The sequence below is a fragment of the Diplotaxodon limnothrissa genome, linkage group LG2, assembly GCF_057381915.1.
Source record: "Diplotaxodon limnothrissa isolate DT_005_m linkage group LG2, D_limnothrissa_male_GT1.1, whole genome shotgun sequence".
Lineage (NCBI taxonomy): Eukaryota > Metazoa > Chordata > Actinopteri > Cichliformes > Cichlidae > Diplotaxodon > Diplotaxodon limnothrissa.
In genome coordinates this window covers 26,690,234-26,706,846 of record NC_140597.1, presented here as the reverse complement: position 1 = coordinate 26,706,846, position 16,613 = coordinate 26,690,234, and the positions used below count along the sequence as shown (strand labels likewise).

At 39.2% G+C, this 16,613-nt stretch overlaps 1 protein-coding gene across 1 annotated transcript; it reads left to right on the top strand.

Moving 5' to 3' along the window:
- Window positions 1-4,036: 4,036 nt before the first annotated feature.
- rnf44 (ring finger protein 44) lies at window positions 4,037-15,680 on the top strand. The gene is made up of 11 exons (XM_085369389.1): window positions 4,037-4,166; window positions 8,076-8,268; window positions 8,455-8,677; window positions 8,874-9,041; window positions 9,460-9,633; window positions 9,754-9,915; window positions 11,858-11,973; window positions 12,694-12,781; window positions 13,029-13,150; window positions 13,235-13,334; window positions 13,429-15,680. The coding sequence occupies exons 2-11, from the start codon at window positions 8,162-8,164 to the stop codon at window positions 13,489-13,491; spliced, it is 1,323 nt and encodes a 440-aa protein (XP_085225515.1). The 5' UTR covers window positions 4,037-4,166; window positions 8,076-8,161; the 3' UTR covers window positions 13,492-15,680.
- Window positions 15,681-16,613: the final 933 nt, after the last annotated feature.

Below are 16,613 nucleotides of genomic sequence, written 5' to 3'. Positions count from 1 at the left end.
ATATTTGCATATTAGTACAAAAGAAGTTTGCTACAGCTTTCCAAGAGTCATTTGAAAAGTAACATTTTAAAATAAACAGCAACTGAAATTTTTAAGATATATAAAGGAGAAAAGCTTTCCACCAAGTCCTGAATGCATGTTTTTTTCAAGAAGCTTACCACGGCCGCCATATTGATTTGGCATGTTATCATGCTAGTACTGTCCCTAAACTCACTGTCTGTGTCTACTATTAATCCACTGGATCCACTGAATTACTGATGCTTACCAGTAACTATAAAAACATTGATGAAAAATTATTCCAAATACTTGGTTTGCTTTGAGCTAAATGATAATGCCAGTGACAATAGTGATGCTAAAAATGCTAATGCTAAGCAGGTATTGTCTTCGTCATATTATTACATGGTGTTAGTTTTGTGGTAGCTTAAAGGTTCACAAAGTTTATCCTGTATGCCACAAGAGTGGCTAAGCCAAATCTGGTAGAAAAGAAACACTTTGCATTTTTATTTTTTTACAGAAAACATAAATGTCAGCCTCTTGATAGTGTCACAGGAAGTCAGCGGACAGTCAGCAGAGGCTGAAAAAGAATCAGTCCTCCAGGAGCTGTTCTCAATAGATATAAATGTGAAGATTTATTTTATGATGAAGAAAAATGTGTGGAACTCTTCATTTAAGCAAACGTGTAGTCAAACGATGATATGCAGAAAAAAATAGAGCAATATTATAATTCACAGGCTGACATAAAGTGATTAAGACAAGATACTGGCGACAAAGAATTTGTTCCAAGACTCTTATCCAGTTCGACTTTGGTTTATGACCTACAGCATTTAACACAGCACTGCCACTCCCTGAGCAGCAATAGAAATATATGAATGGGCGGTAACAGAATAAAACTCTTCCTTAGCAATTCCAGTAAACAGAAACATAATTTTTTTTAAAGAAAAAAGAGTGATCTCAGGGTTACGCAAACTGTTGAACCCACACAGTCCAATACTGAGAAGATAAATGTTGATAAACTAGATCATGATTTAAGGCATATGATTGTGTAACAAAATGGACAAGAGAATGACTGAATTCCAAAACAAACAAAAAAATCGATTTGCAGTGACAGGTTTCTAGGAAATTATATGAGTATTGATAAAAATTGGACAAATCAGCCCTTTCTTCTCACCTAATTTGATACCTTCCTTGTTGGATGAATGGTGTCCTATTTTTCCCCCCACATTTTTCGTTTCCTCGTTTCCTCAAGAAACAAGATCAATGTACCACAGTTTGTTTTATTTGATTTTATTGTGTATGTTTTTAATAACTTTACTTTTTAAAAATGGAATAAGACAAATTGTGATTTCAGGGTATTGGACAAAAAACACTTGGGTACAAACAAAAAAACAAGATAGGTACAGATGTGAGTGTGTGTGTGTGTGTTTTTAAGGATTTTTATTGTAATTGCAACATATTTTCACATCTGGTGCAACCAAATTTTACATTCAGGTCCTGGGAATATATCGTCTGGGGGGACTCTGAGAATACTGTGAGAATTGCTGGAATTAATGCAATAGGGAGGGAAAGAAAAAATGTGAATGAAAAATTCAAATTCAAAAAGACACTGGGAAAAGACATATGAGTTATCTGGAAGTCCGGCCCAGGTTGGCAGGTTGTTGTGATAAAGAAATAGCCAGAGCACTGGACGTCAAGGTCAGCCAGCAGTGTTGTTCTGTGGTTAATAGGTGGGATTTCTCCCCTGTTTTGTCTTTTTAAACCATTGATTAAGAGCTCTGAGTCACAAAAACATGATCAGAGGCAGCCAAACCAAACGGGAACAACAGGCTACACAAGCCTCATGCTCAGTGTAAAATAGTCCCTCTAGTGGCTCATAGTTACAAAGTGAAAGGGTTCCTCTTTCCACAGATGGAGTCATAAATTGAGTAAATATTAATACAACTTTTGATCCCTGTGCAATACTTGGCAGTTCTGAATCATGTATGTATGTCTGCTTTCATAACAACCCTGCACATGCTTTAAAACATAGTACTATATATATATATATAAATATATATATCTGATTTCATGCTATTTAGTTCCTACATCAAGCCACCCTTCATTTATTTATATTTTCCTTCCCAGAAGCCAGACGTTTTTGATAGTTTTTTAAAATGGTCTTGAGCAATAAGTTCCCAAAGGTTTATTAAGGTCTTTCAAACATTTCCATGGGCATTGGCTGATTTTCACTTAGTCCAGTACTTCTTTTTGACAATTTTCAATAATTTTGTTTTTGTTTGTTTGTTTGTTAAGCCAATTTATAGTATAAAATAGTCAAAGAACTCAAAGAATGAACTAGTGTTGTGCCTACATGTGTAGACATATTTCTTCCCTAGTTCAGTAACAGCACTAGGGAAGAAATAGGTGTCTGTTATGCATTGCAGACAATGTGTACAGAGGAGGTCAGGAGATAGGTGTTTTCACCTTGTTGGTACAAGCATTTGGAAGATTCCCAAAGACCTATTAGCTTCGGGTCATCTCCTAACTTCAGCAGGACATGAAAGTCATTTCTTTAAAACATTGGGGGAAAATCCAGCAGAGAACTGATACAGAACCTCAGAGATGGATTTGAACCCTCTGTTGATCAATCTACTGTTCACTGAAGCCTCATCAGAAATACTGTCAGTAGAAGGGTGGCTGTCAAGAAGCCATTGTTAAGGGAGGGAAGCAAGGGGAAAAAAAAGCTCATGTATGCCTTCTTACACAAGAACTGGACAGACATAGGTGCTAACAGGTCTTATGGACTGATGAATCCTAATTTGTATTTTATTTATTCAAATCATCATTAATATGTACAAAGGAGATCAGGAGAGTGTCTACAGCCACTTTTAAAACACAGATCATGGTTCAATATTGTCAGATTGAGAGCAGCCTTATTTGTCAGCATGGCAATGATCCCAAACACACTCTCACTGCACTAAAATGGTAAATGGCCTGCATTTGTATAGCGCTTTTCTAGTCCCTAAGGACCCCAAAGCGCTTCACACTACATTCAGTCATTCACCCATTCACACACTGGCGATGGCAAGCTACATTGTAGCCACAGCTGCCCTGGGGCGCACTGACAGAGGCGAGGCTGCCGGACACTGGCGCCACCGGGCCCTCTGACCACCACCAGTAGGCAAACACGGGGTTAGTATCTTGCCCAAGGATATTTGGCATGCAGCCAGGAGGCAGCCTGGGATCGAACCACCGACCTTCTGATTAGTGGCTAAAAGCATAACTGGATAGAAAAACACACAGTGAACCGCTACTATTCGACTACTAAAGGATATTACTATTAAGACAGTTCAGGCTGCATTGAAGCGTAAAGATGGTCAAACTAAATACTGACTCTCAAAAGTGTTAGAATTGTACAAACTCTGTTTTTGCCTTATAACCTGTATTTTCATGTGTTTGCACCTTTCGATAAATCGCTTCACCTATTTTCATTTTGCTAGGAAAATATAAGATGGGTGAGTCAAGACTTTTGCAAAATGCTGTACATAATGAACAACTTTTTGTACATTATATACAAAAAGTTATTCCATACTACTTCTCTAGGCAATTTTGCTTGCCCCAGGCTAAGATGTCTTAGGTTATGTAAAAACTGAAGGATAGAGTTAATTAGTTATCTTAAGTAACCAATTAACCTTTTTCAGTAAGATGATGAAGATGTCTTTCCCCCCTTTTCGCACAAATCCCAGAAGGCAAATAAAACACTTTATGTAGGGAAACTATGAACTTCCTAGTCAGACTGGCACACTTTTTTCTGTCCATTACGGTAAAAATGGCAGCGCGCCGTGTGCTCTCTGCTCTTGAAATACGCAAAAATGGGGGTGTAACAGGGAACTGCAGAAAGTCAAAACAGACACGGGGCTGGACTGCCACTTCCAAAACGAAAAGGTGGCTCCAACGGAATCAGTCTCGACCGCTGAGAAGCCACAAATGCGCACAATATATACACAGAACTTGCCGATAATGTGAGAGTGTAATGTTTAGCACCTTTTTTTTTTAATAGCAGTGGTGAAATCCACGGAATGTTCCACACGGGAACAGCTGACCACAGGATGCCGCACTTAGCCTAACGAGATGTGAACATTACAAGGGAAATATCAGTCATAACTAGATGGTTGCATATTAACAATCAGGTAACGACACATCTCCTCTTCTTATTGCTTTCAAATTTGAAGATTTGCGCTGCTTTTTTTTTAACGGGAGATGGTTAGACGGCTTATTGGGGCTGTCATCCTGCTCAACCTCCAGCCCCTCCTTGTTTTGCTGCTACCGAGTGCGATGTTGTAATGTTTACATTTAGTCTATGCTGCATACGGCCACTGCACTCTCCAGTCAGCTTTGCATAGGTGCACCCTTCGAATGCATGCAAAATGTCAGAAATGCTCCGGTACTGTGCCTTGAAGCACCCAAAACGCCCTGTATTATTTACTATTCTTACAGGACAAATTGGGCCTAGTAGGTAGCCTGTGAGCCCATTTAAGCTTGGTAATCTTAAAGTGCAGCATCACGTAAAATGTTTTGCAGCTGTATTCAGTCGCCAACAGAAACATAAAATCCCTTATTATGTCTGACTTGATCATGCAAGTGCAATATTACATAACCGGCTGGGTAGTCTACAGTAGGACATGGTGGCCTCCAATGAGAATCAAAACAGACTGTGTGCAACAGTGCTGTTGTTGAGTTCAAAAAGTGTGCTCTACAAACAAAAACAAAACAAACAAAAAAATTAGTAGACTAAGTTTGATTGTAATTTGATTCTAAATATTCAATCATTTTTAAGTGAGGAAAAGTGAGAAAAGTGGAAAACTGACGTATGTAAATTAGTGTTTCTTACTACTTGAGTAAGATAAATAAATAAATAAAAATAAGAATAAAAGTCAGCAATACGCATTGACAAATAATAGCAGGTCGATGCATGTACCGAATATTGCTGAATTATTGCGAATGCATTATTGAATGAGCAACTTGTGGAGGTCGAGATGGGGTTTCTGTATTTACTGGTGGGTAGCTTAACAAATAGAAATGAATACATCATAGTTTTTAGTCAATCTATATGTAAAAATCTTTGAAAGTATAGTGTAAAACCTCAAAATTGCACTTAATTGTAACACTTAATTGAATGTTTCCGGTCATCTGCACTACTTTCCCTGCGACCCCTCCGGCGGCGTTTTGTTTATAAGCTACAAGTAAGAAGCGCGGCTGCTTGTTTTGATACATTGTAGCTAAGACTGTCAGGATGTCTGCCGTCTGTGTTTGTTGAATGCTGATTGGCCGCTCGGCGAAGGAGGCGTGGTTTCGCCATAACAATGCATTTCAAGGAACATACACGCGCCAAGGAATGTTTTCTGTCTTATGGTAGCTAACGTTGTCTTTGTTACACAATTAACGGTATTTCCTGCTCAGGTAAACGCTCCGGTTAACCGACGGGCCATTTTAGCGGCTTCTGGGGAGAGACGGACTCCTTATGCAGTTGTTAAAAGCGTGTGCTAGCTGGCTAACTTTAGCAAGCTAATAGCAGCTTCGTCGGGCTCAGTGTCAAAAAAGCTGTCGAACAGAGAAGATTGAAAGTCCGTTAACGTTGGGTTTTGTTTTTTGTTTTTTGCCGATGGTGGTGGTCGTTTAGAGGCAGTTACGTGCAAGGATAACTTGATGGGACACGACATTTCGAAGGCTGAAACACCTGACATCTCCCTTTCTCGTCGAACAAGCAGACTAGCTAAAAAAAAAAAAGTAAGATATGGGCAGTGTGTTGTGACCAAACTCATTGCTGAATAATACTTGTGTCTGTCTGTGGTGTAGAATTGTTATGTGGATTTAGATGTGCAGTTGTAATAATATCTATCCAAATCTTGTAATAGCATGCTAGCTAACAAACGTTATTTGCAGCAGCTGCATCATTGGACAAAGCGTTAGCCTAGCTCGTCTAAAGTTAGCTGTTCTCCTTCAGCAGGGGACATCTGATTTGCCCTGGTTATAAGGAACTGGCGGATGCCCCGATATCATTGTTTCTCATCTTGCAGCAATGCGTGTAAGGCTTTTACCTAATGTCGTTGTGAAATTATGTTGTGGTGCAGTGGCCTCACAAGCTGCACAGTAGCGAGCTTACCCGCTTACCTACCACATCTTTTGTTGTTGCTTTGTCTTATGAGCACATGGCTTTCCATGTTTTTGTTCATGCACGCTGCAGCGACCCCTGTTTATCAGCACCCACAATGTAATCGCATCAGTTACACCACCGCTTGCACATTCCTTAGCTGTTGATATTGCATTATTGTAGTTTAACTCAAGTCATGTCCACGTATAATACAGACAATGCAGTAAAGTCGGAATAAAGTAGTGTATATTATCGACCTGGCTTTTTAAACAATTCATTATTAGTGGCAATACCGCTGGATGTAATTATCCAGTTCCTGTTAGTCCAGTTAGGCACCTGTAACTAGCAACATGATGTGTTTGTTACATTTTCATATCTCGGAGTAGGCAACAGTAAGTGAAACAGACAGGAGGCCCCTCAGAGAAGAGGTGTAGTTTAGAATTTACTATTTTATACAGATTTTATTTATTTATTTTTTAGCTCAAGTGATATTTATTCGATAATGTATAAATGAGTTATAGAAATTGTCAGTTTTAGTTTACAGCCCGGTAGCAAATTAAAGGGGAAGGGGGAAAAGGAAAGGAACCTTGAGCCTTACTTTAAATGAAAGGGATCTGAGCATTCTGATATGATTTTTTTTTTCCCCCTTTGGCTCTGCTTGTTCACTTGGAAGGTAGGGCTGCTGAAAATCAATATAAAGTTGTTCAGAATAATATCTTTTATCCTGGGATGAAACCTTGTTGGTCAGATGGCAGTGCCTGCGAAAGCATAGGACAGTTCTAGGTATTTTTTTAAAAAGTGGCTAACAATCCAAATTTAAAGTCATACATTGATGTCATTAAGTTGGAAATTAATGAGGAAAAATAATTTGGTGTGTGTGTGAGGACAACATACTGATTTATTTAGCATCAAGAATGACTGTCAGTGAAATTGATGATTACTTTTGCACCTCCTCACACAACACTGTGTTTGTGTGTGTTACATTTGCTATTAACTGGTGGAATCTGTTGTGTAGGTTTATCTGGCCTTGCAAATTAAAGATGAATTTTCTTGACAAAAAGAGGGTAAAATACTTTTTTGTGGGTTGTGGGCTTTCTTATCTACCAAAGGCCCATTTTGAGTCTGGAAAAGCACTGTTCTATTGTGCTGCCAACCTGACAATGGCCACATCCAATAGGCACAAGGATCACTGAATGGTTTGAGTATGAAAATGATATGACTCATAAGCTTTGGCCTTTGCAAACACTAGATCTCGACACAGTGAATGCGTGTTACACAGCTCTCTCACTAAAATCATCAAAACACCCCAGATGAGGGAAAATCTTTTGGAGGAATGGTTTTCCATTAATCTATTTGTTTCAGGGACTTGTAGAATGGTCACCAAAGGTGCACGTGGTGGCCCAACACCCTGCTATGTTGGCTTTCCCTTTAAATTTAGCACTTAAATAAAGGGAGCTGCGGTGAATATACTTTAGCTCCTTTTTCATAAATTCTGAGTCCTGAATGAGGTCATTAAAACAAAGCAGTGAGATATGGGCCTAGGAGCAATTAAATCCTCTTGTGCCTTAGTAAAACATGAAGTTACAGACACTTTCTTAAGTCACATATCTTGTTATGTTGCTTGTATTATGAAATTTACAGGTTAGTTCATAAAAATGCTCTTGTTTCATATTTAATCTAACCAAAACAGTGTGCAGATAGTGTCAGTGATCCTGTTATCAGCCTTCTTTTTTGATCCAATTTGGGTTAAGATCCTGGAAATCTTTGTGAATCTTACATAGAGGGTCCTTTTAAAAAGGTTAATATTCGTTTTATTTTCTACCCATAAACTTCACTTATCATTGGTGCATGCTCAGTTAATAGACACAGCAATAAGCACTGCAGCATAATCATGATTATTAACGTGACAGTTGGCATTTTTGTTGTTGGTGTTTTTTTTTCTTTGCAGGGTTAAGACAATCAGAGGCAACATACAAGTGCCTCCACTGTACGATTTCCTTTCCCAGAGCGTGACTCGTCTGCACGACGTCACCAATGCGACCATGGGAAATAGCAGTAAATAGGCTGCCACCAACAGCCCCCTTAAACCCGAGGAGGTTCCTTGGAGAGCCCTGCAACGCCCCAGTGCACCTCAGGAGAAGGTAAACTCTCAGCCCTGTCTTTCCTTCCAGGATTGTTGTTTTGAGTTATTTTTGAAGTATAGTTTTGCATCAAGCATGTCAAATGGTTTCTAGAACAATTTCAGACCATATACCTTCATACAATGTACTCAGTGTTTGTAGCAATCACTTGTTGTTGTTTTGTTTTTTCCCTATATGGACATATAGCCCACCAATAAGACGCCAGTGGGGGAGACGAGACAGACCTGTACTGCACACTTCGCCGGTCCAGGATGAGAACTTCCATCATCTGCTTTTCTCCCAACACCACCAACAGGTTCCTTTAGATGAGTCCAGACAGTACAGCCACACCAGCACAGCACCACGCATGCTTCACCCTGCTGCTCACCTGCCCCAGCAGAGCCCCATCATGGTGGATCTACATGACCAGGTAACAGTGAGAGTAACTTGTTTCTACCATTTGTTAAATGTGTTAAGCTGTGCTATCTAACTGGATGTATTCACAGTAATATATTATTTTAAGTCTCTTGTGGGTTAATATGTAATAAATGTTTTTTAACAGACAGACATCTGTTTTTTTTTTTTGTTTTGCCTCATCTTGCCCCCTTACTTTGTTCCCTTAAAAGATGCACCAGGGATCGGTTCCTATATCATACACTGTTACGACGGTGACGACCCACGGATTTCCCATGCACACCGGGCAGCCCCTTCCAGGGTGCAACACTCAGCAGCTCCCAGCATGCTCGGTAATGTTCAGCGGACAGCTCTCTCTGCTCTGCTGCCTTCCTCCTCCTGTGAGTTTGAAAAGGAAGAGCCCAAATGTCAGTGGCATCCATGTAGCACGCCATAACAGCCATGCAATCTGTCACTGTTCATGATTAGCAAACAAGCTTCTTGGATTTGTAAATTAGTGTTCATGTTAGCATAAAAATGAGTCAGGCAGTGTGAAATAAGATTTTTGGCATATTTAATTTTTTTTTTGTTGTTGTTTTTTTTTAACTGTTATTAAGCAGACTGGTGTTGTGTTAGTAATGTCAGTGGTGTGGCTTTATGCAGCACATTGCTTCTATTCACTACACGCTTTCATTATAGCTGCATTATTGTGAATATAAGGAGCAAATTTGCTTTGGTTAAGTGGAGGCTTATTCAAAATACTGGGTTTGATTCTAAATTGACTTAAATGTTTGTTCTTGTGGTGTTTTCTCTCCTCAGCTCATACAGGCATGTACCATGCAGCATATACCGGTGTCTTATCAAGCCTTCCCACCCCTGATCTCCAGCGAACATTTTGTATTGCACCCAACCCCATCTGTACCACCCCACCAGCCACCGCACCTTACTCCTTTGAGCCAGTTTGTCCCTTTACAGCCTCAGCACCCACGCATGGTGAGTACTGCACTGTATATTTTTGTTCTATAATAAAAATCTAGAAAAAGAGAGAATATTGTCGCTTGTTGGTCAGTCTGCATGCTTAACCCGATGCTGACCTTTTCTGTCTCCTGGCAGCCTCTACAGAGGGTAGACAATGAAGTTGACCTAAGAGGGGACCAGCACCCATTAGGCACCTTCTCCTACCCTCCCTCTCATCACCCACCAGCGCTGCCTCCTTCTTTGCCCCTTCAGTATCTTCCTCAAGAGCCTCTGCATCAGGAGCTTCCCTTTGGAGTGGTAAGACAGCCTGTGACTCGCACAGTTAAACAGATTAACAACTGGAGCTCTATTTTTTAGGGAACTAACATTAATGTTAGCTTTACTGCTGCAAAAAGTTGGATGAGTCCTTCCAATGTTACAGTTACATTGTCTTGATTGAACGTTATGTACTTTTTGCCTTTACCAGCTATATTTATATTTATAAGTCAAGATAAAGTCAGTAGTTGGTAAATGCGTGTATTCCAATTGAGTTAGAACTAACTTGTCTGTTTAGAAAAACTTTTTTCCCACTTTGAAAATATGAATCCACTGAATGATCTCCTAGTTTTTGACATGCCCTGGTGGTTTTGGGTTGAGCAGAGAGCATGGAAAGCGTCTCAAATTCACACGCCAGTGTGCTCTAATCTGAGTAGGTGCATACACACTGATGCATTTAAGTATGCCAGAAGCTTTACAGAAGATTAAGATTTTTGAGGTGTGAAATTGAAGTTAGAAATCTAAAGTAGTAATACTTATATTGGTTACAATGTGTTCATGTAAATATGAAATAACAGACACATTGTGTTCATATTTACAAAGTAAGAGTCTGAACTGAAACAATCCTTTTTGAGTTTTTGAAATACTGAACACATTTTTGCACAAATTTGTAAATTGTATTTTCTGTAGGTCTTTCAAAGCTGCTCCTTTTTCACTCGTTTTCAGTCCATTCCTTGTACCTGACCATTTTCAGATGAGTTTGTTTTTTTTGACCTATGAAACATTAAAGCATAAGGAAAATACCTAACTCAATACACATAATAGAAAACTTGGCAAAGAACCAATTTTAAATTTTATCTTTAGCTATTTTGTTACTAGCAGCTTGTCGCAGAATGAAAACACAGTTTGACAGGCATAAAATAGCACTTGTGCCAACAAGATGCAAAGAGCTATTAGTTGAACATTTGGCATTTCTTGACATGTTGTCCAGTGTGTCCTTAAAAATTAAGGGCAATTGGAGGACAAAAAAAGTGTCATGCCTAAAAAACTATCTGCAGCAGATGAACAGGATAAGTTGTGTCCTTAAGAAATAGGGAAAAGCAAAGAACAGACACTTGAGAGACGCATCTGGCCCTTCAGTTGATCCATCTACATAAGCGTCATCAGAAATGGTGTCAGTGGAAGGATGGCTGTCAAGAAGCCATTCTTAAGGAAGCGAAATGGGGAGAAAAAACAGAGGTATGCCAAATTACACAAGAACTGGACTGAAAATCAGTGGCAACAGGTCTTATGGAGTGAACCCAAATTTGAAAGATTTGGTATAATACGTACACGGAGGTCAGAAGAGTAGCAGTACAGTGTCTACATCAATCTGTAGAACACAGTGGAAGCCCTGTTGTCATTTGGAGCAGCATTTGAGCCTGTGATGTTGGTAATCTTGTTAACTGATGGAATTATGAACAGAGAAAAGTACTGTCAGATATTAACTCACCATATGCACTGTAACTACAAACAAATATTGACTTTCAAGCCTGTTAGAATTGTACAAACTTTTTTTTTCAGCATATGTTTGCGCATTTTAATAAATCACTGCATCTATTTCCCATTTTCCTAGTGAAATATAAAGAAATGGGGTGTAGCTCAAGCATTTTGCACTGTATAGTAATTCATGTGATTCACGTTTGTGACTGGTATGAGAACAATTTCTCTGAATAATCAGCAGTTTTAGGCACATTACTTGCAAATTGTAATAATTGGCTCCCTATTTATTTAACATAGAAAATGTAATATTATTACTGTGCTTAAAAGTAGCTGGTCACATTCTGTTCCAGCTGTTTCAAATGTTGCTTTACATCAACTTCAAAGCATGAAAATTAATTTCTGTAAAATATTAATACTGAATTTACTGTCATTTGAAGGTAAAATGGAAGAAAAGGTACAACTTTAAACACTGAATTGTTTGACACTGTGTGTCTTTCTGCAGCCATATCCACACATGCTGCCCCGGCGAATGAGTGGACAGAGATACCGGTTGCAGCAGCCTCTCCCCCCACCTCCCCCTCCCCCATCTTACTACCCAGGCTTCCTCCCTTACTTCCTGTGAGTATCTGCAGGAAAAGCACACCTCTTGATGAAATATAGCAGTTTTAATCATATACTTTTTTTCAATAAAAACTGCCTGATTACACTGATTTTAGTGCATGGGCTTGATGATTGACTGCAGCTACATCAGGGTTAAAGGGGACATGAAATGCTACACATATAAAGGAGCCCTGCTCTCAAAAACTAACATAGATGCAACTCTGTGAAGCTGGATTTCAGAAACAAGTACTTAAAGTTATAAAAACATGTTTAGCGCCATCTTCTGTCAGTTTGGAGTGTGAAGTCATGTGGTTGGTTGTGGATTAATAGACTTACATTCGTTTATATTAGCGAACTAGTGACAGATTTGATAACTCAGAGGAAACTAGCGACACTATTAGTAAAAGTCAGCTGGCTCTGGCTGCAACAATGTGTTTTAGGATATACTGTCCATGTTCACCCACTTACTCTTTAGCTGTAAGTGGCTCTACATTGTTTGGCTAGCTGCACTCAAACAGGAATATGTTTAGTGTTTCATATCCTTTTTAAATTTATGCAGATATTGATGATGATAATGACTTTTGAATCTCTGCTGTCTAAAAATAAATGGAGGTTCAATGTAGCTGCCACTCAGTGCTAGTATTTGCACGGCATGTGCTGCCTTTTGACAAGGAGAAATTATGTGTTTGGGTTCAGTTCTTTCTTACACCTGTTGTCTCTGTGTGTTTGCATGCTCAGGTCAATGCTTCCTGTGCCTCCAACAGCAGTGGGCCCAGCCATCAGTTTAGACCTGGATGTGGATGATGTGGAGATGGAGAACTATGAAGTTAGTGAATTTGTTAATCGCTCATTTGTCACATGTAAACTTGTTTCCACGCTGAATTGACATTACATACCAAAGGGTTGCAGTAATACAAATGCATCATAGCGCTCATTGTTCTTGAATTCTGACTTCATGTACAAGTGCTGAAAAACACCTATAAAATACAATTCTCATTTCTATATGTGGATCAAAAACCTAGAAGGAACACCAAAAACATCAACATAATTTCCCCCTCTCTCTCTCTTCTTAGGCATTACTGAATCTGGCAGAGAGGTTGGGTGAAGCAAAACCACGAGGACTCACAAAAGCAGATATAGAGCAACTTCCGTCCTATAGATTCAACTCAGAGAATCATCTATCTGAACAAACGCTGTAAGATCATCTCTCACTTTTCAGTAGGATTCAGTAAGTGTAGATTGGCTTAATGATACTAACCAGTCCCCTCCATCCCTTCAGGTGTGTTGTGTGCTTTAGTGACTTTGAGTGTAGGCAGCTACTTCGTGTATTACCGTGTAACCACGAATTCCACGCCAAGTGTGTGGACAAGTGGTTAAAGGTAAGCGGATGTCTGCTTAAACCTTTAAAAAGTATATTTTTAGCACTTTGTTTAGAAGACTTTGTCTTTACACTGAGTGTTGTTTGGCTTTCAGACCAATCGCACTTGTCCTATTTGCCGAGCCGATGCCTCGGACGTACACCGGGAGGTGGAGTGAGAACTGTCTCTGAGTGCTGAACTGGAAAGCTGCACACACCAGAGTCTGCCCCAAAGCTGGGGACACCTGCCCCTGCGTCCTCCAGTAATTATTGCTTACCAACCCACTACTCCTGCCCCTTCCTAAATAAAAAGCAATCCAGGATTGTTTCTGGAGCCTGTTGTACCTCTGCTGTGCTTCATCACCCGAGTCACATGAAACCCACTGCCTATCGCAGCCTATAGCCAGAGATCTGGGATCGCCAGCCAGTTCTTTCTCTGCCCCCTCGTTGCAGATTCCAAAGATTTTTCCCTGCAATGCATTATTTGCTGCTTTTGTTTACAGGGTTTCTTTTAAATTTGGTGGATTTGGTTGGGGCGTTTGTGAAAAGTGGGGGTCCTGCTTTGGAAGAGGTGAGTCGGAAGCCTGGATAATGATGGCTGGACACCGTGTGCAATTAGCAGAAAAATAATAGGAGTACTTCAACATGGGTATCTGTGTTTGGAGGCGACACCTAACCATCATAGATGCATGTTTGTGTAGGTGTTGGGCAAAGTGACTTGTTAATAATGTATGTTCTGCAATAATGTATTGATCCTTTTAACGGTTTTATCCATTATTTGTTTTTAGGGTTGTTTTTTTGTTTGTTTGTTTTTATTTTAGTTTTTTTGCCGATGCTATTGTGAAAGTGTGACTTGCTGTGGTTCAGTGCAGATTCTGTTAAGCCTGAGGTTTATGGACTGCAACCATGGGGTATCCTCTACCCCAGATAATCCACTCTGGAACACGGATCTGTACAAAAAGCAGTCGTAGATTAATGGACTGCGTCTTTTCGAGGTCATCCGGCATAACTGCACAAGTGCTTCATCCACCCTCCACGTCAGCATTGTTCCTCTGGCAAAGTGTGTACGTGTGTGTGCATATTGTGCGTGTATGTTTGTCCTGTTCACAGAGCCAATGCATTGTGTAACCACTGGATACAGGGCAGCATGCTAGGATTTGCATGAACTGTTGATTCAGACTAGCAATATTTTAATCAAGCATTGCCACCAAAATTATCAAATTTTAAAGAAATAGAAAAGACAAAGAAGCATACTAAATGAATTGCTTGCTTGTTCAGAAAGCGCCATGAGAGAAGACTTAGCATGTGAATGAATACACCATGGCTGTGTATTTAAAGTATGGGAGTACTCTTCTGAGGGGTATGCTGATGCCATAGTGCTCTGGAGACCTGTGCAGAAAGCAATATGTGCAGTGAGTGGAGAGTTTTAAATGAACATTTTTCTTCCCCTTTTAGGAAGACTGGGCTTTTTATTTCATTGTTTGTGAGCCAAATCCTATATACATATATAGCCTACTGTTGAAGATTTCAGATCTGCCTTTTTATGACCTTGACAAGCACAAACCTGTTACTAATCCTGAAAATACTATGTCATTTCCACTTGTTTTGAAAGTATGCTGTTTTATTTCCTTTTTTTAAGGTTTATTTATTGGTTTTACGTTCTAGAGAAAATGCATTGAAGAAAACAGTTAGAGCACTAACAATGTTTGTGTAAGTGTTATAATCTGGTAACTCGGTCAGGTCATTGTCTTAGGCCATGGTAATGGTGTTTGTAAAAGAGCCAACTGTATGTATAGCTTCAGTGTGAATGCTTTTAGATAAACGTTTGAAGACAGAAGAATGTTGACAAAACCTTGTAGAAGTCACTGATGACACTCCACCAGCTCTACAGTGATCAGAGCGGGCTTCAAATGACACGGAGCTGGAGTGTTCAGTAGTGTAGAAACACTGTTTGACTTCTAGTTCCCTGCTTGCGTTGATGCTAAAAAAAGAAAACAGGATCTATTAGGGGTGGGAGGGAAAAGAGCAACATATGAACTTTTGCTTTTAATTCTCTCTTGCCTCCTAACTGCCCCACTAAGCACTAACAGGCGGTTGTAACCTTTGCTTTTATGTGTAAAGGGATCTTGCCTTTTTTTTTTTTTCCTTTTAATTTTGTTTCTTACGTGAATGTGAGTCGTTGATGTGTGCCACCTTCAAGAGAAAAAAAGCCATTTAATGAGTTAAACCCACAGCTTTGAGAATTAACCTATGTGTACATATCTATTCGCTGGCATATATTGTAAGTTTAAAAAAAAAAATCACTCAGGGCCTCTCGGTATATAAAAATAAAGGAGAACAGTCCATTTCAGATGGAAAGGATGCCATGAAAAGGGTATATCTGAATTTAGTTTGGTCATTTTCCTCAGACCATAAATAATTTAATGTAATCAATTATAATATTCAGTTTTGTCTGAAATAGTAGATATTACATCATTTAAAGACAGGCATGCAAGAAAAAAAGATCAGTAAATATGTTAATAATATTCACTGAAAAGAGGCAATGTACACTGCAACTCATTTACAAGTGTATTATTCAAACCTGTTTGACTTTTGTTCTTGTACTCAAACCATATGTTCAGACATAGCGGTTGTGATCCCATTTCTAAACGTGCCACAGTGCACACTATCCTACCTAATTCACTCCCAGATCTATTTCAGAGGTGTTTTGCATGACTTTAAAAAAAAAACAAGAAGAAGAAGGAAAAAAAAGTAAAAACAAGTGTTATAGTGGAGGATCTCTCAAAATCTGGTCAGGACCTATTTAATGGTGCACAATATGCATGCTTGTCAACCAGATCCCAACTGATTTTTAGCTCTAGTTGGCTTCGGGTTCTGGGGGTTTGGATCTTAACGCTCAGCTGATAACTGCCATGCATTGTACTGCACACATTTGTAATAGAACTGAATGACTACAAGATTTTATTGCGCTAATTTCATTTTATAGAAAAGAAGAAGAGAAAAAAAAAGACTGGTCTTGAATCCAGAAATTCTTACATACATTGTGTTACTGTTCTTGCCCTGACGACTGAAAATTACATGCTCTGAAACTACTGTAGTTTATCAAAAGCCATAGTGAAAAGGTGCTAGATGTTCTGCTTTTAGGTATGAAAACTCACTTGCGTGAATGCAATAGTTTGTCATGGATCCCATGTATTCTTAAAGCATGTTATACCAATACCCCTAAACAATGTAAGTGAAAACCAATATAGTTTAAGGGATTTAAAAAAAAGAAAAAAGGAAAAAAAGAAAGTGTTGTCAT